The 23,512-nt window shown below is 37.8% G+C and overlaps 2 protein-coding genes across 9 annotated transcripts in view; one reads left to right on the top strand and one right to left on the bottom strand.

The window, feature by feature from the left end:
- Positions 1-238: 238 nt before the first annotated feature.
- rest (RE1-silencing transcription factor) lies at positions 239-12,588 on the bottom strand. 7 transcript variants are annotated; one of them, XM_049467956.1, is made up of 6 exons: positions 12,423-12,588; positions 7,922-8,877; positions 7,668-7,751; positions 5,016-7,288; positions 4,709-4,799; positions 239-4,573 (listed from the first exon to the last, which is right to left on the bottom strand). In XM_049467956.1, exons 2-6 carry the CDS (start codon positions 8,865-8,867, stop codon positions 3,900-3,902), a joined length of 4,068 nt encoding a protein of 1,355 aa, XP_049323913.1. In that variant the 5' UTR covers positions 8,868-8,877; positions 12,423-12,588; the 3' UTR covers positions 239-3,899. The 7 variants fall into 7 exon arrangements, with proteins under 7 accessions (XP_049323913.1, XP_049323911.1, XP_049323912.1 ...); XM_049467954.1 differs by having other exon boundaries at positions 4,709-4,978; positions 5,033-7,288; XM_049467955.1 differs by having other exon boundaries at positions 239-4,600; positions 4,763-4,978; positions 5,033-7,288.
- A 2,224-nt stretch (positions 12,589-14,812) lies between these two features.
- b4galt1l (DP-Gal:betaGlcNAc beta 1,4- galactosyltransferase, polypeptide 1, like) overlaps positions 14,813-23,512 on the top strand; it is a 45,562-nt gene continuing 36,862 nt past the window's right edge. The window contains exons 1-2 of one of the 2 annotated variants that reach the window (XM_049468191.1): positions 14,813-15,812; positions 22,657-22,892. In XM_049468191.1, the coding sequence (XP_049324148.1) occupies positions 15,530-15,812; positions 22,657-22,892 (519 nt within the window). In that variant the 5' untranslated portion in view covers positions 14,813-15,529. The remainder of the gene's footprint in view (positions 15,813-22,656; positions 22,893-23,512) is intronic. The other variant, XM_022676434.2, reaches the window with a different exon arrangement.

The raw sequence follows: 23,512 nt of genomic DNA, 5'->3' as shown, positions 1-23,512 counted from the left end.
TTGACATACTGTAACATTTTAGAGCAGAAAAATATATAATATTGATAAAATGAATCTTTAAGTTCTTTTTTTTTAACCAATCAGAACAGTGGGATATAACAAGATCACTATCTAGTGCACTAAGTTATCCACTTCTGACACCAATAATTACATATAAATGAATAATTAATTAAATATATATTTTTAAATGTTCAAATTTAGTAAAAATATGCATTAATTCAAGAAAACAAGGCACACATTTAGGAATCAATATATTTTTTTATTCAGATCTTGGTTCTTTACACGTGATAAGGCACAAAACACACTTAACCGAAACCGTTCCTGTAAAAAGCCAATTTAATTTCCTCGTGGGAAATAGATCACAGTTCTAAAGATCAAACATTACAGCTGATACTAAATGTCTACCTCACATATTAAAACAAGTGACTTTTTTATTCTTTTGATTACATCTGTAAAACAAAGGAGATATGATTTCAGTTTAGATTCCATAGAAAAGAAAAGGTCAGTAAGTAAAATCTCTATTAAACATAAACTAAATCAGACTCAAATTTACAGAAACTCCTCTAACCGTCTACGAGTGCATTACATTAGGGGGGTGTTTAAGCTGTTTAACCAGTGGATGACCAGTTACAGGGGGAGGGGCCTAGAGGTTGCTTTGGTTTGATATCCAATATACATTATTGCACTATTACTGAATTCACTAAAGGCATCCATTTATACGTTTTTTTTCCCCCCAAACACATTTTTGTACATATATATATATTTTTTTACATGGCACAGATGAATGCCAGTCTAACCAACATAATGCCAGCTTGGGTCGGCTTTGGAGTTACAAAAATGAATTTCGAGGAAATTCTTCCTGTGGCACTGAGATCTGAATTACTCTTCAGGAAAAATCGCAAAAGGAGAAAAGTCCACCTTAAAAGTTCAACCTCATGAAGACACGCTCACACAAACCAACAAATACACATGCACACACTGAAAAGGAAAAAAAAAAAAAACACAAAAAAGATCAACACAAAAAAAAACAACCAAAAAAATGATTGTCAGACGCATGAACAAAAACAAACCTAAAAAAAGAGGAAAAACAATGAAGACAATGAAACAGTTGAGTAATATGTACAGTGTATGTTTCCGCAACAGGCACATGAATGAGAATATAAAATCATCTTTGGACCAAACTGTGAAATTGAGGCTTCACCCACACATATCCAGATATTTTTAATAAAAACTAAGATTTTATTCCAAGCATGCTAGCCCTGTAGGGGGCGATATAGAGTACCTCATAAAGTGAGGCATCAACCCACCATAAAGAAGAATGAAAAGCTAATACAATAGATTCAACCACTACACTCTAATATCGCTCTTCCATCAAAAGAACTCTTTTCAGGCTTATGAGAACCGTGGTGCTTTTTAGAGAACCAGCCTGTGTTTCCACCATTTTTAGTGGAACCGCCAAAATGTCACATCATACGTCATCAACAAAGGGGAACTGCACAGCACTGACATTCTAAATCTAAACAGAGCATTATATATCTGTATTAGAAGAGTATTTACAATAATAATCACAAGTGGAAAACCTAAAATTCTAGTGCTGTGTGTGTATATAGACGTTGTAGTTTTATTAATGACTTATGTGGATAATTTCTTAGGAAACATGGAGGCAATCGAGATTCAGCTAGAAATATAAAGCACTGTTTTGACTGTCCACACAGCAATAACAAAACCTTAATTTAAAAAAAAAAAATATCTGGATATATGTCGACGTGGCCTAAGAAAGCATAAAAGAAGATGAACAAAAAAAGAAGTCTTCTACAGCAGTGTTTTCTCAATGTTGGTCCTGGAGAACCCCCTGGCCTGCAACCGTTAGGTGGTTTCCTACCTTCAACTAGCTTTAAAAGGCTTTTTATTGGTTAATTTTCTGGGCGAACACATAGGGTCAGTTTTCTGAACAAGAATTAAGCCTAGGAGTAGACTATATATTTTCCTTTCTGTGGAAAATCTCCAAAATGCTCCAAAAAGTTTTAAGGCTTAATTCTTGTCTGGGAAACCAGCCCCATAGTGTTTAGATCACTTTTTAAATGGAAAATCTCCATTAAAAATGCTGGTAATACCAAGACTAGCCTTTCCCATTTGAGTGTGTTGGTTTTATTTGTGGTGAAAATGTGGTGATGACCTCTATCTGACCCAACTATGGGCCAGATCAGGCAGATTTTCATTTTTAGAAACCAAATCAAGGAGAAAATGCTCTAAATTCACTAATTTGAACCAGAGCACACCAACTGTAGACGTGAAAAACTCTTAAAATGTGCAGAAGAGGAGATTCTCCAGAACCAAATCAGAAAGGGATGCAAGCCACTGTTCTAGATTAGAACTCGAACACAAAACACTCAACTGTACCAACTGTAGAAAAGGTAAAAGTAAAGTTTGGCTTTCTAACTGGTTTCTACATGTTTTGGTTACTGTCCATCATACATGTCCATGGTTAAGGAGCTACTGCATGAAGTTAATCCACCAATGTTCTTCTGAAGAAGTTCTACACCAAGGATGGGGCATAGATGACGACGACGCCGGCTGTCGAGGGTCCCTTAAACTGTATTTTACAAAGACACAGACCGGTTTTGGTCATGCACACCAATGTTAATGCTCTTTTTCATTCTCGCATTCACAAACTCTCCTCCCTCTCTTTTTCTCTTTCTTTCTTTCACTCTTTTTTCTCGCTTTTTCTCTCTCGCTGTGACTCCGCTGAGGTCGAGTGGAGCCGTACAAAAGGCTGGAGAGCTCCGTTCTGCCCACGGCTATTCAGAGTCTGACCACCTGGCTCTGTTAAATCTCAGCTCTCAGCGGGGATGGAGGGATGGTGGTGGCCCTCCCTTGTGCAGCAGTGTGGCAATAAAAGAGGAGAATAAAAAAAACAAGAGAAAGAGAGAGCGATGCCTTTCTTTCGTCCGTTAAGGATCCCTCCATCTTTACTCAACTAAGAAATTGACCTTTTGCTTGGTTTAGTATTCAGATACACTATATGGGCAAAAGTTTGAGAACACCCCTTCTAATAAAGGCAAACATGAACCTGCTGGCACCATAACGAACGCCCATTGGGGGCAAGAGGGGTATAAACCCCCGATAATTGAGCTGTGGAGGAGTGGAACAACTTGAGGTTAGTTTTCATCCCATTATCTAGTAGAAAGTCTTCCCCGAACAGTAGAGAGACAGTTACTCTAACAAAAACAAGACAATACCCTTGATTTAGTACAAGAACAAGCAGGTGTTTCCCAATACTTTTTTGACTTTTGTCCATATAGTGTAGCTGCATTACCACAACAATAAACCAAAACATTTTTCACAAAACGCCCTCTAAATTACGTAATTTTACTTGTCACCACTGAATTATTTCATATTAAAACACAAATTGTGTAGTCTACAGTGTTTTTTAAAATAGTTTTGTGTCAAATGTGCGCTTCTAAATGAAATTTCAGCTGATTATGACTATGTTTCCTGATTATGGTTCAAATGATCAAATTATATATTGTATTTCCACATTACAGATCTTCAGAAAGTGCTTACATTATCCATTGTTTTGCCCAAGAAATCTTGTGGGTGGAATTTTTTCTTATGTAACGTAAATTACCGTAGAAGCGCACAATACCACCACTATTTAAAACACTGTGAAACATACAAGATTTTCTTTTCTTTTAAAGACTACAGTCTCAGTTAATCAGAACATAATGAATGAATGATTATGCTTGAATAAATGTTTTGCTTGGAACTTCATCAATTGTATAAAATGTACTACGAGTGCAGGACATTAATCCAGAAAAAGAGAATGTTGTTGGCTTAATGCTGAGAAAGTTTTTAAAAAGAAAAAAGAAGGGAAAAATGTTCCGTACAAAGTCCACACATCACTTGTTTCTCTGTGTGGCCGTCTCCAGGTAATACACATTCACAAGGTGGCGGTTCAGGTGCCGCCGGTAGTCCATCTCCAGAGGGAACGTACGGTCACAGAAGACACAAGTGTGACTGAGGAGCTGGGTGGGAGACGGAAGCTCTTCAGTGGGCGTTTCCGGAAGTTTCTCCATGCCGTTCGCCAACCCATTGAGTCCTGAGTCGTAACTTACTTCCGAGGCACAGTCGCTCATGTCACTACCTCCGTCATGGCTGTGGATACCCTCGTCGTCCTCTGCGTCTGTTGGCCTGGCTCGTGTTGGTCCAGGCAGTTCCAGAGTAGGACTCTCAACCACGGGTTCCTGGCTGAACCCTGGGTCACCTTCACTTTCAGTCGGGGATGGGATCTCATCACTTTCAACAGCAACTTGTGATGTTTCCTGCACTTTAACGGTGGTCCTGTTCTTTCTTTTGGCAGTGGCCTTCTTCTTTGTGGCCTGAGGCAGTTTTTCTTCTACAGATGCTTTCCCTGAAACCTGCTGTAAGGTCTCTCTTATTGTGGGTTTCTGTTTAGTAGCAACAGTCTCACTGCTTACGGTTGAGCAGCAACTTGTGGCCTTATCTTCTGTTGAGCTGGGCTTTTCTAGGTCTTGTGGTAAAATAGGTTTCTCCACGTGTTGCTGTATGGCAGGTTTCTCCGGCTGTTTCTTTGAGGCAGGCTCATCTGGCTGTTTCTGCGAGGCAGAGTCCTCCAGCTGTTTCTGTGAAGAAGGCTTCTCCGTCTGGTTCTGGGAGGCAGGATTCTCTGTCTGTTTCTGCAAAGCAGGCTTCTCTGGCTGTTTCTTTGAGGCAGGCTTCTCCGCCTGTTTCTGTGACGAAGGCTTCTCCGCCTGTTTCTGTGACGAAGGCTTCTCCGCCTGTTTCTGGGAGGCAGGATTCTCTAGCTGTTTCTGTGACGAAGACTTCTCCGCCTGTTTTTGGGAGGCAGGATTCTCTAGCTGTTTCTGTGACGAAGACTTCTCCGCCTGTTTTTGGGAGGCAGGATTCTCTAGCTGTTTCTGCAAAGCAGGATTCTCTGGCTGTTTCCACGAGGCAGGCTTCTCTGGCTGTTGCTGTGACGAAGGCTTCTCCGCCTGTTTCTGTGACGAAGGCTTCTCCGCCTGTTTCTGTGACGAAGGCTTCTCCGCCTGTTTCTGTGACGAAGGCTTCTCCGCCTGTTTCTGTGACGAAGGCTTCTCCGCCTGTTTCTGGGAGGCAGGATTCTCTAGCTGTTTCTGTGACGAAGACTTCTCCGCCTGTTTTTGGGAGGCAGGATTCTCTAGCTGTTTCTGTGACGAAGACTTCTCCGCCTGTTTTTGGGAGGCAGGATTCTCTAGCTGTTTCTGCAAAGCAGGATTCTCTGGCTGTTTCCACGAGGCAGGCTTCTCTGGCTGTTGCTGTGAAGCAGGAGTCCCTGGCTGCTTCTGGGAGGCAGGCTTCTCTGCCTGTTTCTGGTAGGCAGGCTTCTCTGGCTGTTTCTGCGACACAGGCTTATTTGGGCACTGCTGCAAGGCAGGCTTCTCCAGATGTTTCTGCATTGAAGGCTTCTCTGGCTGTTGCTGTAGTGCAACCTTCTCTGGCTGTTTCTGCAATGCAACCTTTTCTTGTTGTTTCTGCAAGGAAGGATTCTCTGGATGCTCCAGCGAGGCAGACTTCTCTTGGTCTTGTCGCAAGGCAGGCTTCTCCAGGCACTTCTGCAAGGAAGGCGTCTCTGGCTGTTGTCGCAAGGCAGGTTTCATCGGCTGCTGCTTCATAGATGGCTTCTCCAGCTGTGGCTGCAGGACAGGCTTCTCCAACTGCGAGGCACTCTTCTCCAGGTTTTGTTGCAAGGAAGGCTTCTCTGGGTTTTGCTGCTTCACAGATGACTTCTCTGCGTTTCGCTGTAAAGCAAGCTTCTCCAGATGTTGCTGCAAGGTAGGCTGCTTCAGCTTTGGTGGCAAGGAAGTCTTCTCCATCTTTTGCTGTGAGGCAGGCTTCTCCACCTGTTGCTGCATTAGGGTAGGCTGCTCAGGTTCTCGTTCAGGTTCTGTAGAAAGTGATGTTTCCACTTGTGAAGGTTTTGTTATTTTGCCTACAGAGACGTTTTTCACTTGTTTAGGTACTTCAGACTCTGCTACACACACATCTGCCTTATTTGTACTCTTTCTGCTCTTATTGCTGTTACCCTTTGAGACTCTATCCTCTGCAGGTGTGGCAGCACTTGAGGATGGCTTTTCTGAATCAGATTCAATCACTTTCCTGCGTTTTACTTTTTCTGGTGAGCCATCCTTGTTGGAGGAATCGATCTGTGGAGAGTTTGTGGTCTCTGCTTTACGTTTTAGTCCGTTTGTCTTAACGATATCACAAGTCTTTTCTTCAGCATCAATCTTTGCCACTCTCGACTGCCTCTTGAGCTGAGTTTTCTTGGATTCCTTGGCGTTATTCTCTTTCTTATCCACCTTCTGAAGCTTCTCGTTCTCCTCTTTCTGCTTCTGAGTGTTTCCTCTTGTTTCCTTTTGCAGTCTTTCGGTTTCTTGTCTGTTCTCCAGATCCAATATTTGCACCTCTTCTGTAACAGTCTGATCTCTGGTAGTTGTCTCCTTCTCGCAGGTGTCCTCAGTAGCCTTCTCTTTTCTGGAGTGACGCTTGATGACTTTCTCAGCAGATTTAGGGGTAGGTCGTTCCACTTTTTTCAGCTCCTTGTCCTTTTTACTGTTTTGTTTTCGAGCAGAGCTTGCCGGTTCTTTCTCGGTGGGGTCAGGCTTCTGTACTGCTTTGCTTTTCACTTTCTTGATACTCATTTCTTTCCCCTCATTCTTCGGTGCAGTCTTCTTTTGTGACTTTTTCTCATATGTGTGATGAATAGTCTTTCCAGATCTCTCTCTCCTAAGTCCATCTGTAGTTTTCTTGGTAGTCCCTGTGTCTGCAGTATGCACAGAACTAGCTCTACCTTTCTTTTTGATTGAAAGATTGATGGCACCGCATGAGTCTGTGTCTGACTCCAACTCTTCATTCTGCTGCCCCAAATCTTCGGACTGTTTTCCATTTGTAGGACTGGCACAGTCGTCTCCATCTGCCTTCTTAACCCTCAACCTAACTTTTGAAACATCCATGGAGATATCTGAGCATCCAGGATGTCGGGATTTGATGTGGTACTGCAGGTTGCATTTCTTGGACGCCGCATACTTGCACACTGGACACAAAAACTGGCGTGGGTTTACATGTAGCTCAACATGCTTTTTAAAGTTGCTGCGGTCAGCCGTCTTGTACTGGCAGTAAGGGCAGCTCAGCGGCTTGGGCCCATTATGGACCTGTCTGGCATGGCGGGTCACCTCATGTTGATTGGCTGCCAAGTAGCTGCAGCTGTCACATTTGAAAGGCCTCTCACCTATTAGAGACATATGAAAGGCATGGGGTCAGTTTAAAAACAATGCGTCTTTTATTTTCTTTGTTTGTGTGGGAATAAGCATAAACACCAGACTCATGCAGGGAAACGTATACAAAAACGACAAACACAACCTAATCACGGTACAAAACTCAGTCACCCAGTAACACAAACCTTTTATTACCATTTTATCCAAAGCCATCTGGCTCCATGGTACGCAACAAAAGAGAAAGAGATTTAGTGACAAAATGGAGATGGTTACAGCCGAGCTAAGAAAAAGAAAACACCACTTGTGCTATTCTTACTGTATTGAAATCAATGCACTAAAACAAGTACTGAACAAATTAGCAAATGTATCCAGAAAGATCAGATTTTCACCAACCTGAGTGCGTTCTCATGTGTCTGGTCAAATGAGTCTTCTGGGAACTTGAGTATTCACAGTATATACACTGGAAGGGACGCTCACCTTGACAACAGAGATTGACAATACGTGAAATATTCACACTGGCACAGATTTTGTACATTTTACACAATCAATCTTTGTTTATTTCAATAGCAATCGCAATAGTAATAGTAGTTTTGCACATTCTGCACACTAAATTCAATTGGTAATAATAATTATATAAGTCTTCATACCTGTGTGGGTGCGAATGTGCTGTATGTAGTTATTTTTCCGGTCAGAGAAGTAAGAGCACTGGTTGCAGGTAAAAAGCTTGCTGGGAAAATGATTCCTCAGATGCTTCTTCCAGTGGTACTGGCTGACGGTAGAGTAGGGGCAGATTGTGCACCTAAACACCCTCTGGTCATCCCCTTCATTCTTGTGGTGCCGGAGGTGAGCCATGTAGTGATCGTAGCGGTTGGTGTTGTAGCCACAGCGCTCACACCGGATCACCCCCTTGGATGTTGAAGCGCCGTTTTCTGAACCCTGCTGCTTAGCCGGGTCGTTCGTCGCCTCGTCGTCGGACTCTCCCATACTGTTGACCACAATGAGCTTCTTGGCACTGTGGGTGCGGATGTGGCGAATGAAATCCTCCTCGCATTCGGCCTGGAACTGGCAGGGTTTGCAGTAGAAAGGCTTCTTCTTCTTCTTGGGAGGCTCTGCCGAGGCTGCGGGCCCAATCACCTGGTTCTGCTTACGTTTCCCGCCAGTTGTGCGTTCAGTCGGGCTTGAGTTTGGAGATTTCGAGAGGTCCTCTGGCGAGGTCTCGCTGCCACCGACGGTGACCTTTACGATAATTCCCTCCACCGGCTCTGGTTCGGCATGCTCTGTAGCATCATCCTCAAGGTACGCAGAGTTTTCAGAGTTCTCATAGTTGTAGGAAACCGTGTTCTCCTCCTCCTCGCTGTCCGAGTAGCTGCTGCAGCCAACGTTCTTTAATTCCACCATTTCCTTCTCCTCCGCAGCATACTCGCCTGGAGATGCCTCAGATGTCAAAGCCACATTGGCAAGCAACACCAGCTGAGGTGTTTGCAGATCTGTGCGGGGGAGTTCGGTGATTTCATGGCCATCTTCGGGCAATGGGATTCCACAAGATGGCACAAAAATGCCCGAGGTCACGGGGAACACTGCCTGAGCAGCCATGCTCAATCAGCTGCAGGTAAACAAAACAAAAACAGTCATTGAGTAAAACAGAGTCATTGAGGGTCACCAACAGAAGTTGCATTATATACGTCTAAATAAATGCACACACACAAACAGCTTGTCAAGTCTTTATAGTAGAGACATACTGCCATTAGAATAGGACTCCCTGAAGAAGATGAACCAACATGAACCACTATAATCAGAAGACAGTAGTATCCCGGATGATGCTTCTTACTATCAGCAGCCGGAGTCTGAGAGAGCACAATTGGCCATGCTCTCTCTGAGTGGGTACAGTAGATGGCACTCTCTCCCCTTATCACTACCACGGTGATGTGGATCAGCACAAGACATCTGTGAGCTAATGTATAGGAACAGAGTCGCTGTGCTTTCCTCTGAGAGTCCTAGTGAGTGGGTTGGATAATTGGTCTTTCAAATTGGGTAGGAAATGGGATATAATTTGAAATAGATTTTAAAAAAAAATTAATATAGCTGTTTTTTTTAAGAAAGGCAAGCAGCTTCTTCAACCTTACAGCAGCTTTTATACTGAACAAGATGTAAAATATGAAAAAGTGCAAAATATTAAACTCACAGCCGCATAAAGAGTTCTTTATTTTATTTGTATTTTTTTTTACAATATCACCCAGCCCTAGCTGACCTCCAAAGAAAAGCTAAAATGAAAATCAAACAAAAAAAAGTACAATATAATAATTATTTAAGTTTAAACAGCTAAAATAACTCCTGTAGTCAATCACAGACCAGGCTAAACTACCATTTTCATTCCTAACGTCACTCTTCTCAAACGTCACTCTCCAGATCCCCACACTGATGTCTCATTTAATTCGTAAATCTGTCCAAATGTGAAAATAAAACGCCTGGTTTTAACAACAATAGCAGCTGTGTGTTATTCACAGAGATCTGCAGCCCCTCCTTTAATTACATTCCACAACAGCGGGAGGAGAAACATGCACACATGTGGAGAATACACACACTGGCAGCATTATCCTGCTCATAAAGAGCCGATAGACTAAATACAGCCATCATTTTACAGAAAGGTCAGCAGCCCGAGTGTGGCCTCCGCCGGGAATCACAGCACACCGCTCGGTTCAGGCCGAGAGCCATGTATGGACATGTCCTTCATGACTCACAGTCATTCAGTTTAGCCAACATTGTCTCGTTTTTCTCTGTGAACGAGGCTCAGATCTTTAAATACAACATTAACTACAAACCTCTTGTCGCTTTCCAGCCCAAAATCATAATTTTTATGATGAACTTCAAATTAAATAATGTTAAAGTGCTTGAACAGCCCTTAAAATAGGCTCAACTAGAACAGCAAGTGGTTATTTGAAGAAAATGAGAGAGAAAAATAAGAGTGGAATGGCCTTAAACTCTCTAAAATGTATTTTCAAACTCAATGCAAAGGCCTGCACACATATTTATACTTAAATTGGTAGGTAAATTTGCAGAATATCTCAATATACAGCTTAAAACAAAGAAACTACCAAATAAAAACTTCATTATTAATGTTGTCAGAAATCTTCGACATCTTGGCAACATTCAAATTAAAGAGCTTGTTTGTGTAAAACCAGGCTTTTAATTTAATAAATTAATAATTAAGGGCTTTTTTTTTTTAGGTAAAATAATAAAGCAAAAAGGTTAGAAAGATCTAAATTGATCTTTTTCAGTCTTAGGTCCAGACAAAACAATGTCAAGGTGCTCCAGCTTGAAATAAAACTTAACATATTATTTAGGTAAAATAATGAAGAGAAAAGGGGATAAACAAGTTACAAATTGGTCTTTAAACTTTGAGAAAATATGATAAACTGGAGCTGTTTCAAGACAGAAACAAATACCAACTCCAATAGAGGTATTAATAAATCTGTTCTCTTGATTAAACTCAAACTCCAAGCTGTCTTACCATCTTTAAAATCAGGCTTTTGTTTGAATAAATTAAACATCAAGAGCTTATGTAGGTAAAATAATAAGATCTCTTTTTTTTCATGCTTAAATTCAAACTTAAATTAAAACTTAAATTATGCAGGTAAAACAAAGTTAATAAAGGGAGAAAAAGGGTTACGAAATGGATCTGAAGACAGAAACCAATACTAACATAACTAAGCTTGCTCAGGTTTTAGGTCTAAATCTATTTTCTTTTTGAAACTTAAACTTAAAGATAATTTATTAATTAAATTAATTAAACATTAAGGGCTTATTTAGGTAAAACATTAAAAAAGACTGGTTATAAAGTTATACTTTTGTCTTCTCATGCTTAATGTCAAACCCAATAATGTCAAAGTGCCCTAACAGCTTTAAAACCAAGCTTAAATTAAAACTTAACACTTTGTTTGAATTGATATAGTTAAATAAGAAAGAAAAAGAGAGAAAGACGGTTTGAAATATCTAAATTGGTCTTTAAACTTTGAGAAACTCTAAAAAACTGCAGCTGTTATAAACTTCAAGCTGTCTTATTATCTATAAAACCAAACTTTCAATTAAATAAATTCATATTTAAGGATTTATTTAAGTAAAATATGAAAGAAAACAGGTTATACTTATTTAAATTAGTCTTTAATCTTGAATAAACTGTGTTCAAGTGGAGCTGCTGAAGTTGGGCCTCCTCCACGTTTACATGCTGAGGAACTCGAGTTCGGCCATTTTACAACAACAGCACCAAACTCCCCCCTGCTCCAGCCTGCAGCTCACAGCTGTGATTTCTACTCAAACAGCGAGAAATACACCATTCAGACCCAATCTGTAGGATAACATTACACTATAAACTCTTTATACTGCATAAAAGCGAAGAATCACACTGATATAAATAACAGAAACAACTCTTTTTTTAAAGTTGTCGAGCTTAAAAACACCGCCGTTGTTGGACAGCTCCCAGAGCACGACAAAAAACCCTCTCAGCAGCGTTAAAACATCCTTAAAACCACCTTAAAACCTCTTTTAACACTAACTTTCACTCGTATAGAGTTAAACAGCGGTTAAAACGCGGTGAAACATCGAGTTTTTGAGCTGTTTTGAGGCTAAACGTCACTTTAAAAGTTGTAAAGCGAGGATTTCCGGCAGAGGAAAGTTCAGCAGCAGGAAATAGCTTCACACGCAGAGGCGCTGTCCAGCTTTTAAACACGCTGTCACGCTCTAAACACGCTTAAAACACACAGAAAACACGCTGAAAAAAAACGCTTATTTAGTGATTAATGAAGCTAAAAACGCTAAATAAAGCTATTTTCTCGCTTTTTCGCTGAAGTTCGTTTGATCACTCAACTTCACAACTTTCCCCCGCCGCGTTTCGCCCATTTAACCTCCAAAAAACGCGTTTAAACCTAATAATTCGACAGATTGTGTGTGTTAAAGTGTTTGGTCGTGTTCTGGCGGTGTTCGGGCTCTGTGTGAGCGGGTTCTGCTGGGTTCTGGCGGGTTGTTTAGCCGTGGTCCTGCTGGACAGCGCCTTGTCTCGCGCCTCCATGTTTTCACTCTGTATCCGTGTATAAACTCGCTGTTACTAAGAGTTAAGAGTCTGAATCAAAGCCCGAAACTGTATAAAACTCTTACCCGGGGTCTCTCCGCTCCTCCCGCGCGCTGATCCCGGTCTTTAGTTCGGTATTATCGGGGTTTTATGAGCAGAAATTAAGTAAAACTCGAGTTTACTAGTTTACAGAAGTTCCAGCAGCTCGCGCGCATTCCAACACATCCCCGTGCTCTGCAGCTCGCGGGGCGGGGCGGGGCCTGCGCGGGGCGTGGCAAGGGCGGCGGTGGGCGTGACGTCACCCGCTGCTGCCACCGCCTTGCTCTCTATTTTAATGCAAAATAAATAAAATAAATATTTTTTCATATTTTATTTAGATTTAGGTCGATCTAACGCACTTCCAATACGTGCATAAAACCTATGACCTTTTACATATTTATTGCGTTTAATAAACAAAATATTATATTGTGTTACCCTTTTATTTATATTGATGTTATATTGAAATTTCTAATTAACTCAAGTTTTTTAAATGTTTTCTTTTCCATTTTTAATTTGTTTATATTTAATATTTATTTGAATTATAATCTGTCTGGAAATAGTCTCTCTTACATTTGTACCTTGTTACTTATAATTTTTTGAAGACATAATTGTACATAATTTGACCATAATTTGACCTAAAAATTGATCTAAAAAAAATGAAAGTGTGAAAAAGTTATGATATATTAAATAAACCGTTTTTTAAAATAGAACAGATTTTATGACATATTTTACATTTTTTATTTTTTTTTAAAGCAGCTTCAAGAAACAAAAAAAAAACTTTTTTTCTGTCATCTATTTATCTATCTGTTTATCTAGCTATGTTAGCTAATGTTAGCTAACATATTTTATAAGTCATACTGTGTTTATTAAGTATAACTGCAGAGAAGCTAAAAATGTCCAGTGTTCAAAAATACGTTTCTGTAATTGTATGCAGACAAAGTATGCATAGGTTGCATAATATGTTATAATTTACACAAAGGTGGAAAAAAATTGCCAAATTAAGGGAAAAAAAATCCAATTTGGCATACTATGACCCTTTTATAAGATAAAGAATAAAACTTTTGTGTTGTTTCATGTTTTTACCAGCTGTTCTTCCAATACTTTCCGCTATGTGTCGCCAAACACCGAGAAACAAACATCTGTTTTAAGCGAACAGTATCGTCCAGGTACATTTTAATAGATAATTAGAGTCATTAAGCCTTTTAGAAAAAGGTGTTTTGGAAAGGGGAGGGGGAGGGGTAGTATACTATAGGACTCTGTGGGCGTGGCCAAAGCTTTTGTTCTTAATGGCTTTATTTTTTATTCTTACATAACTTTTACTTTTATACTTAAGTCATTTTAAATGCAGTACTTTTACACTTTTACTTAAAGAGTAAAAAGCTTGAGTTGATACTTCAACCTCTACAGAAGTATTTTATTAAACCCTAGTATCTATACTTCTACCTACAGAGTAATGAATGAATGAACTGTATATTACTCATTCTGTATGTTTATTATTACTGTGGGTGTAATCTATTCCAACACAAATTAAACAAACATTGCCCTCTCCTTATCTTCATGCAGAATAAGCTGGATACAGAAGAACAGCTCGAGGAGGTGTTTACATTATCTAAACGCCAGATGGCGCTAAAGAGCCAGTCCAAAACTAACGTGTTCATATGGAGCTCGTTTATAAATGATTCATCGTTTTTACACAGAAACACATTTCAGTCTTCCATCAAATTTCCCACCAGTCCCTAAGATGCTACGAGTCAGGTGATCATAGTTTTCATAGTTTTCCTCCAGTACTTTTGAAAGGGATTTGTAATTTGTTTATATATTATATATGTATGTGTTCCTTGAAAACAACTGTTGTTTTAAGGCCACGCATTTATTTATTTTTTACACACTAAAATGCACAGCAATTAAGTTTTTTTTTTGTTTGTTTGTTTTAATTGATAGCTTTACAAAGTAGTTATTTTCAGGGAAAACATACAGGTTTCATATATAAAAATGGTCAATTCTGTTTAAAACATTGTATGCAAACTGTAAAACAAAAGAAAACTAAAAAAATAAATAAATGTTCATAAAAATATTACCGTGGCTATGCATTACACATTTTTACACACAAAAAAAAGCACACTAATAAAGTTTTTTGGTTTGTTTGTTTGTTTTACTTCATAGTTTTTAACAGTAGTGAACTTAAAAAAATAAGAAACTTAAAAGAAATTAAAAATAATTAATACAGTTATTAGCGTGGCCATGCATTAGGACCTCGTTCTCACGTTTTAATAAGTCGTGAACATGCATTATTTGTTTTATTTATTTATTTATTTTTTCACATGAAGTCACTTTAGGGGCTGAACGCCACGCTCAACGCAACATGTGTAGTTACCGTAATTACCGCAATACCGTAATCACCGTAGTAACCGGAGTACCGCAGCGTTGCGCAGTTAGCGTAGATCCGCAGTGCTGGGCTGCTATGTGCTCTGAGTTGTCAAATCCGCCTCCTCTCCGTTACTTTCACCATCCAGCGGAGCAACTTTTACAACAGAAGAGGAAACTCCGGATTAACCGCGACCTACGGAGCTTCAGCATGCGGGGAATCTTCGGAATTTCGTCGTTATTTCCTGGTTATTTCGCTTTTCGGTATCATTAGCGAGTTTACGGGCTGTTTATAGATTTTAGAGTATAGAGATAGAGTTAGCAGCGCAGCTAACTTAGCTTAGCTCCCCTCACAACCTCACAACTGACTAACTAACGGCAGCGAGAGGGTTTCTCTCCTCAGAACTCGCCTTAAAATAGCTTATATAACATTTTAAACTCAGAGAAAACATAAATGTGATCTTTAAACCTGACAGCTGCCTAATTTAAGCTGTGATTCGCTGGATTTATTCACTTTTTTCACTTTATTTTGAGGATTAGCTTCTTCTGAAATGCAGCTGATAAGCAGGAAGAGGGGCAGAGAAAAGCTTTAGCTCAGTCTGAGGGGCGAAAAAACTCACAAACAAGCCAAAAACTAACGGATAAATCAGCAAATAGCTGTTTATTTTTAATTATAAAACTTACATTAGCTTTAAAAAATATTTAGCGTTTTTTTACTACGTTTTCTACCTGGTAAAATCGTAGTTAGGTAGTTTAGTTTGGAATTTTTTTAGGATAAAAAATTGTAAAAATGCGCGAACCCACTGGGAATTTCACCTTCCTCCACAGGATCTGCACTCTGGTCGTGCTCCTGTGTTTTGTCCACATTTCTGTGACTTTATTGTACTATGTGAAGTCTTGGGACTTCAAACAGCCTTCTATACAAACCCAGCCAGGCCAAAGGAAGCTGACATTTAATAGAGAAAGCAGTGAAGAGGAGTCTAAACCCACCACCAACCTTCCTCACATCATCCCCAACATTACTGACACACCTGAGGAGCTCCAGCAATGCCCAGACCCTTCACCTTTACTAGGTAAGACTCTAAAACTCATGTCTTACAAGTCTTCATCTTTGTTGGTTTGCTGTTAGATGTGCTGTGGTAAACAGATTGGGAGTTCCAAATTTCTATCATTAAATCTCCAAACATTGTATAGACCTGGGGGTGTGCCATATCATATCGTACGCAATAATATCGCCAACATTTTTGAATATCGTGAACGATATTATACCCTGAAGTACCGTGCCATATCACCCACCCCTAATGATCACAGCAGGGTCCTACTTGTGTTACTGTTTAAGCAACAGAAAAATTCACACATTTCTCATTTACAATTATATATCTACTAGAGACAGATTATATATGTCCAGTATCATTTATTTTACTTTAATCCTGGATATATGGAGATATTTGGAGTGCATTATTATTATTAGTATCCTGACATTCTGGATCATTGACTTCTGTTAGAAAGCTGCTAAAATTCTTGTATTTTTTATATTTCAGTTAGGGGTGTGCTGTATTTTTATTTTTTATTTTTTTGTTATTTAATGTTTTATTGGTTTTAAAGTAATTACAATGTACAGGAAAAAAGCACATTAATCAATCTCAACAAACAACAAACAAACTAACAAACAAACAAACGAAAAGATTTGCTAATAGCACACAAAAAAGAATAAGCACCAGTGTTATAAGCACTAAAAAGATTCTATAAAATAAAGCAATCAATACAGAAGTATAAGAAATGTTGCATAGCTATAAGTCAATCGAGTTAAGTATTGTTGAACATTTATCTAAAATCACAAATGTTAAAATATCACTTTCTCCAAGACTAATGATATTAGGTGACACCTCTGTATGTAAACTTAGCAAAGTAGTAGCTAAAATGATTTTATCTTCTGCATTAATAGGCAAAAACTATTTTACTTTCATGGAAAGAGACACAGCCACCTTCTTTAACTATATGGAAAAACTTTTTAATGGAAAACATTTTGATGGAACGGGTGTCCTATTCTTTTAACCCAAAATATAAACTATACTATGGAATGTGGGACAAGGGGTGTGCTGTATCATATCATATACAGTAATAAAATGTAAGTTTTGTTTTGTTGCAGTAGTGTATTTATTTATTTTTTGTCATATTGCCAAGAGTATCGTTATCGCAATAATACCATGAAATATCGTGATATTATTTTAGGGCCATATCGCCCACCCCTATATAGACCTATAATTTTGATTGGAAATTGAAGTCATAGCCTATATCCATTAAAACCCATCCCTGGTCATCACCTTTATTAGATAAGACCTTTTAAACTCTTTGGGACAGTTTCCGAAAACAGGAATAAAGCCTAATCTTGGAGTACACACAGTATTCTGAATTGATATTTATATATTGTGGATAGATTTTTGATGTTATGCAGATGTTGATTTTAGTTTTAGCATTTTAAAATCTAATATTGACAGGTTTAATTTTGGTTGGAAATTGAAGCTCAAATGTTAGACAGATGTTGAATTTTAGTTGGAAACCAAAGTCACATATCCGTGAAAACACAACACTGGGTTGACCTCAAGCTCCAATGTTAGATAGACATTAAATCTGTGCTGGAAATCAAAGTCACATATGTGTCAAAGTTCAAAACTGAGTTCTGACATCAGTCTCTAAAGTTAGAAAGATGTTGAATTTTGGCACATCTGTCAAAAACCCACACTGGATTGACGCAAAGCTTCAACGTTTGAAAGACGTCGCATTTTTGTTAGAGATCAAAGTGACATCTATTGAAAACCAACATTAGATTGACCTCAAGCTCCAACGTTGGACGAACATTGAAGTTTGGTGACTTACAACCATGACTTAATCTGTAAACATATCACTTTGTGTTACAGCTTACATTAGATAGATGTTTAATTTTGGTTGGAAATCAAAGTCACATACAGTATCCATTAAAACAACATTGGGTTTAAAAACAACATTCAGCTCCAAAGTTGTACGGATGTTGACTTTCGGTCACTTAACACCATGGCTACATTTGTTGACACACATCACAACGTGTTTCCACCAGTTAACAACATCTACTGATGTTTGTGGCCAGCTGGGTTGCAATTAGGTCCGTGTCAGCTTCTGTGAATAATTAAACCGGTTAACGATCGGTTATTGTTAATGATTTTATAAATCATAAAAAGAGAATTTTGCCGGAAGCAAAATCCAAAATTGAGTAAATATTTTCTTTTTATGATCCATTCATGCCTGTTATCACCATCCAGTCATACATTATGGCTCAGTTTCCCAGACAGGGATTAAGCCTAGTTCTGGACTATACTGCATTCAGAATGGAGTATATATTTAAATTTTTTATTGGGTTTTATTTTAAATGCAAACATCATACATTGAACAAAACATACTCAAAAAGTAATAAAAGCAGTAGTAAATAATATTAAAGTGAACGACATATTAATGATGATAATAATTATATTACCAACAACACTCACAGCAACATAATAATAATAATAATAATAATAATAATAATAATAATAATAATATAATAATAATATAATAATAATAATAATAATAATAATAATAATAATAATAATATAATAATAATAATAATAATAATAATATAATAATAATAATAATATAATAATAATAATAATAATAATAATAATAATAATAATAATATAATAATAATAATAATAATAATAATAATATAATAATAATAATAATAATGAAAGATTAATGAATACATTGTTATATGTAAAACTTGTGTGTGTGTATTTGTGTAACTAGAGCTACAGATTATCAGTTAATCCGTACCTACGCAACTCTATACTCTAACTCTCTTTGATAGGGAATTCTATATGGAAATAATAATTAAAAAAAAAAAGTGGGAAGTTTTTCAAAGTTTTCAGTAAATAAAACATTACAGCGATGCAATGAAAATGTTGAGCACATAATTATATAAATATTTAAAGAACATTTATTAAATCATGTTTTGAAAATTAACAGTGTTTAAAAGGTTTTTCAAAAGACCAGCATCACTTAATTTTATAACAAAAAAATGCGAAAAATTATTTTTTGTGTTTTTTCCACCTACAGTTCTGGAAAAAAATAAAAGACCACTTCAGTTTCTGAATTCGTTTCTCTGATTTCGATGTTTATAGGTTTATGTTTGAGTAAAATGAACATTGTTGTTTAATTTTTATAAACAACAGACAACATTTGTTTGCAAAAAATGAAAAATTGCCAAAATAACAAAAACGATACAAAGCTTTCAAGACATTAAATAATGCAAAGAAAACAAGTTCATATTCATAAAGTTTTAAAAGTTTAAAGTTTCAGATATTTCAGAATATTTGGTGAAATAACCCTGTTTTTTTTTTATCACAGTTTGTTTCATGCATCTTGGCATCATGTTCTCCTCCACCAGTCTTACACACTGCTTTTGGATAACTTTATGCTGCTTTACTCCTGGTGTAAAAATTCAAGCAGTTCAGTTTGGTGGTTTGATGGTTTGTGATCATCCATCTTCCTCTTGATTATATTCCAGCGGTTTTCAATTTGGTAAAATCAAAGAAACTCATCATTTGTAAGTGGTCTCTTATTTTTAAGCACACAAAAAACAGTTATGAAGCCCCTCAGTGACAAATCCTGAACATCCCAGAAGCATCACTACAGAACAGTGTGTGAATCAATGCGTTATCACATTAAACTAACTTCATTTAAAGTATATTTTAGCTTTTACAGCTCTGTTCCAACCAGTTTCAAACTATTTAAATGAATTAATTTAATGTTTACTCTCCATAGGACCAGTTCTGACATGATTTCTAGATCGAAGTGTAAAAATATAAGTTATAAAACTGTAAAGATGTTGTTAGCTGTTAAAATTTTCTGTAGTTTTTAATATGCATGTAATCTAAAACTGCTGCGACTGTGTTGACCTCATATATCTGACCTCAGAGAAATACCCAAACAAAGCTGCAGACTTTGACCAGTGTGGAGTTAAGAGGCTTTGGCAGCAGCACAGAACAGTTAGAGTAACTGATGGTGTTATATAACAGTGTTGGAGGTTTTATATACAGTCTTGTGAAAAAGACAAGACACTTTCACAATCTTGAGTACGCACTATGTGTACAAAAGTATTGGGACGCATGTTCATTAAGGGTATTAAAATGAGTTTATGCTGCTTTTGTTACAGTATCTGTGGGGGTTTGATTGTAAAAGTATTGCATGGAGCTCCATCATTCCAGAAAACACAGTTCCACTGATCCATAACTTAATACTGGGGGGTTTATAACCCTCTAGTTGCCCACCCTTGGCATTAGGCATGGTGCCAGTGGGTTCATGCATGTTTGTTTATCTGCACAGTCCTATTGTTTTGGCAGTAATTCTGTCAGTAATGGATACAACTAAAAGCAGCAGAATAAATGCACTCATTAGAAGGGATATCCATAAGCTTATTCCCTTCGCTGGACGTGTTACAATGCCTATTGCTACCTTACACCCTGCCAACAGCCTATTTTCACGCCTTCTATCTGCATCGTTTAAACAGCAGCAGAGCTTCTGAATATATCTACACTGATGGGCGTGGTGGTCTGGTTATGAAATGAGGTGTGTTCAGGTACATTTCTGGAGTTTTATCTTGTTTATCTTGGTAACAGAAAACACAGGAGCTCCACTGACTGAATACAACCTAGACAGATGCCAACAGTCAGACGTTCATCGCTATCTCGGTAACACAGGCGCTGTGACGAGCCGAGCGTACACCCCCACTTGTTACACACACATGAACACACAGCAGCACAAACCCAACTTTTACATCAACAATAAACAGAATAGTAAATAAAATAACATTGCTGTTCCCGTAAATGAGCTGCTGGAGCTCCTTCACAGCGTCAACCAGCAGCTCAGTTTCCTCTGCTGAGAAGAGTTTGTTGAACACGTCCAGGTAGCTGCACTGTTACAATAGCAATCCGCCAAAGTCAGAGCTCACCTGATCTACTCTTAAAGAGAATGACGAGCAAGAGACACTCTGAAAATTATTTAACCACACCCATGATAAATTAAGAGAATTAGTACAAGACTTTTTGCGCGTTTTGAGGCGTTACGATAGCAAAGACACACTAACATCCTAAATCAAGCTGCGTAATCTTGTGAGTTGAGCAGATCTGTGTCGGGCTGCAGGCGGTCATGTGTCAGCACAGCCCTGTAATGTGTTTGGTGTAAAACAGGCTGTGTCAGCAGAGTAACTGTGTCCAAACTTCTCGTCAGGAACTGAGGCCTCAATCCTTCTTCCCCATCCTGTAATTACACACACAGAGTCCAGCGCAGACTCTGACACCATGTCCAGCGTGAAACAGTAGCCCTGTGTATTGAAGGTATCAGGTTACAGAGGCTATATTTATATGTAAAAAAAAAAATATATATATGTATATATATTACAGCTCTGGAAAAAAGACCACTTGCATTATTTGAGGTCTGAAAGCTCTGCATCTTTTTGGTTATTTCTGCAAATAAAAAGCCTAAAAAATCATTGAATTTGAAAATAGCAATTTCCAGGCCTGGATAAATTTTGGAAAAATAAAAATGCCCAGAAAGCGTTTGAGTTTATTGATGAAGAAAATCTATTTTGAACTGACAAATACGTCATCTCAGAGTTAATTCAGTCATTTTAAGCCTACACAATGGATGGAGCTCTCAGGATCTGACATATATTTTATTTGTCAACATGTTTTATCAGATTCATTTTAGACCTACTATATTATATATTTATATATTTTTATATGTTTATTTAATAACAGTTTGTTGATTTTTGGCTTTATTGTCCATGTCTGCACTGTTGTTTTAAAAATCGTATGGTCATGACAATTTGCCTTGAAGGCATGGATCAGTCATGAAAATATAATGGAAATGTATTGGTTAAAACGTGTATGAACCCTGAAATGCTCTAAATTACAATATTCTTATGTGGAATTTATAAGAAATGTTGTCTGTAGTTCATAGAATAAAACAACAATGTTCATTTTAATCAAACATAAACCTATAAAAAGCAAAATCAGAGAAACTGATTCAGAAACACATAAGAAATTATAAAAAATGTAATAAAAGAAAATAAAAAAAACACAGCATTAAGTCTGAATACAGATGGAAAAGGTATAGGCTGGAGCTTTAATTTAATTATTTTGCCCTAATCCTAATGTACATTTTTATTTTATCCAGTGTAATCACACAGCTGAAATAAGCTGAGGTTCTCATTAGGGGTGGGTGATATGGCTCTGAAATAATATCACGATATTTCAGGTTATTTTTGCGATGACGATATACTTGGCGATATAGGAAAACAGAAAAATAATTAATTAATTTCAGAAATCTAGTATAATATTATAACAGTATTAACATAGTATGGCAAAATAAATAATATAGCATAAAAAGATATAATGCAGTAAAAAATATTGCATAATATTTAGTGCCTGCATACATTACATTACATTACATTTGGCAGACGCTTTTGTCCAAAGCGACTTAAAATAATGAAGTACAAAAGTAATAGGAATTTAGATAAACCATTTTTAGATAGGGCTTAAAGGAGGTCAAAGGGAAATAATAGGATAGAGGAGTGAAGGAGGGGAAGAAGGAAATGAGGTTAGAAGTAGTTAGTGTGTTAGAGGTGTTAGGAGAGTAAGTGCTCTTTGAAGAGCTCTGTCTTCAGGAGTCTCATACAAACTGCAAACTAAAACAATTATACAATAAATACATTTAAAGCTTCACAGCAAATATTAGACTATATTACACGATATGGATTTTTAATATCATAATATTTCTGTCTCATTTCTGTATATGATATAATATTGCCCACCCCTAGTCCTCATGTTTTTCTCCTGTCTGTATCAGTGGGTCCTCTCCGGATCGAGTTCTCCGCTCCGGTCAGTCTGGAGCACGTGAGGAGCGAGAACCCCGCGCTGCAGGAAGGAGGACGCTTCAAGCCCAAAGACTGCATCGCTCTTCAGAAAGTGGCCATCATCATCCCCTTCCGCAAGAGAGACGAGCACCTGAAGTTCTGGCTGTACTACCTGCACCCCATCCTGCAGCGGCAGCAGCTCGACTACGGGGTCTACATCATAAACCAGGTGAGTCCTGCTGACCACGCCCCCTCAGACAACACCAGCAGCTCGCTTAGATTCGATAAAATGATTATCGAGCGTCTTGATGCACCTTTATCTACTGTACAGAGTTTTTTTTTCCTCAATGCATGAATACTCTGTACTTTAAAACTGTTTCTATTTACGTAAAAAGCTTAGTTATTTTTGTTTAATCAGATTATTATTACAGAAATCTAGGATTAATGTTGGGAGGGTAATATAATAAGAAGATCTCCATATGAATAAATATTAATGAATATTATATGAATAGTATATAATAGATTTTTTATTGTATTGTAATATCTCGGAGATGTTTTGATTATTTTTAAATCATGAGAAAATTATAATGTACTGAGTTACTGAGTTTAACTTGGAGCTTTAATAGAGGAAATAAAGTAAAAGTAGCTTCTTTATTCTGTTCGAAAGAGGAAACATGCCATTAAAGGTGTTTTTGTGTGTGTGTGTGTGTGTGTGAGAGAGTGTGAGAGAGACACTTGTGTGCGTGTTTTGTGTTTACTGTTTTCTGTTGTGTTTGTGGTATTCTGTTTTGCGTGCGTGTAATTTGTGTGTGTTTTGAGTGTGTGTGTTTTCTGTTGTGTTTGTGGTAT

This window comes from Astyanax mexicanus, chromosome 19, assembly GCF_023375975.1.
Source record: "Astyanax mexicanus isolate ESR-SI-001 chromosome 19, AstMex3_surface, whole genome shotgun sequence".
NCBI lineage: Eukaryota > Metazoa > Chordata > Actinopteri > Characiformes > Acestrorhamphidae > Astyanax > Astyanax mexicanus.
This window is presented reverse-complemented; position numbering and strand designations above follow the sequence as displayed.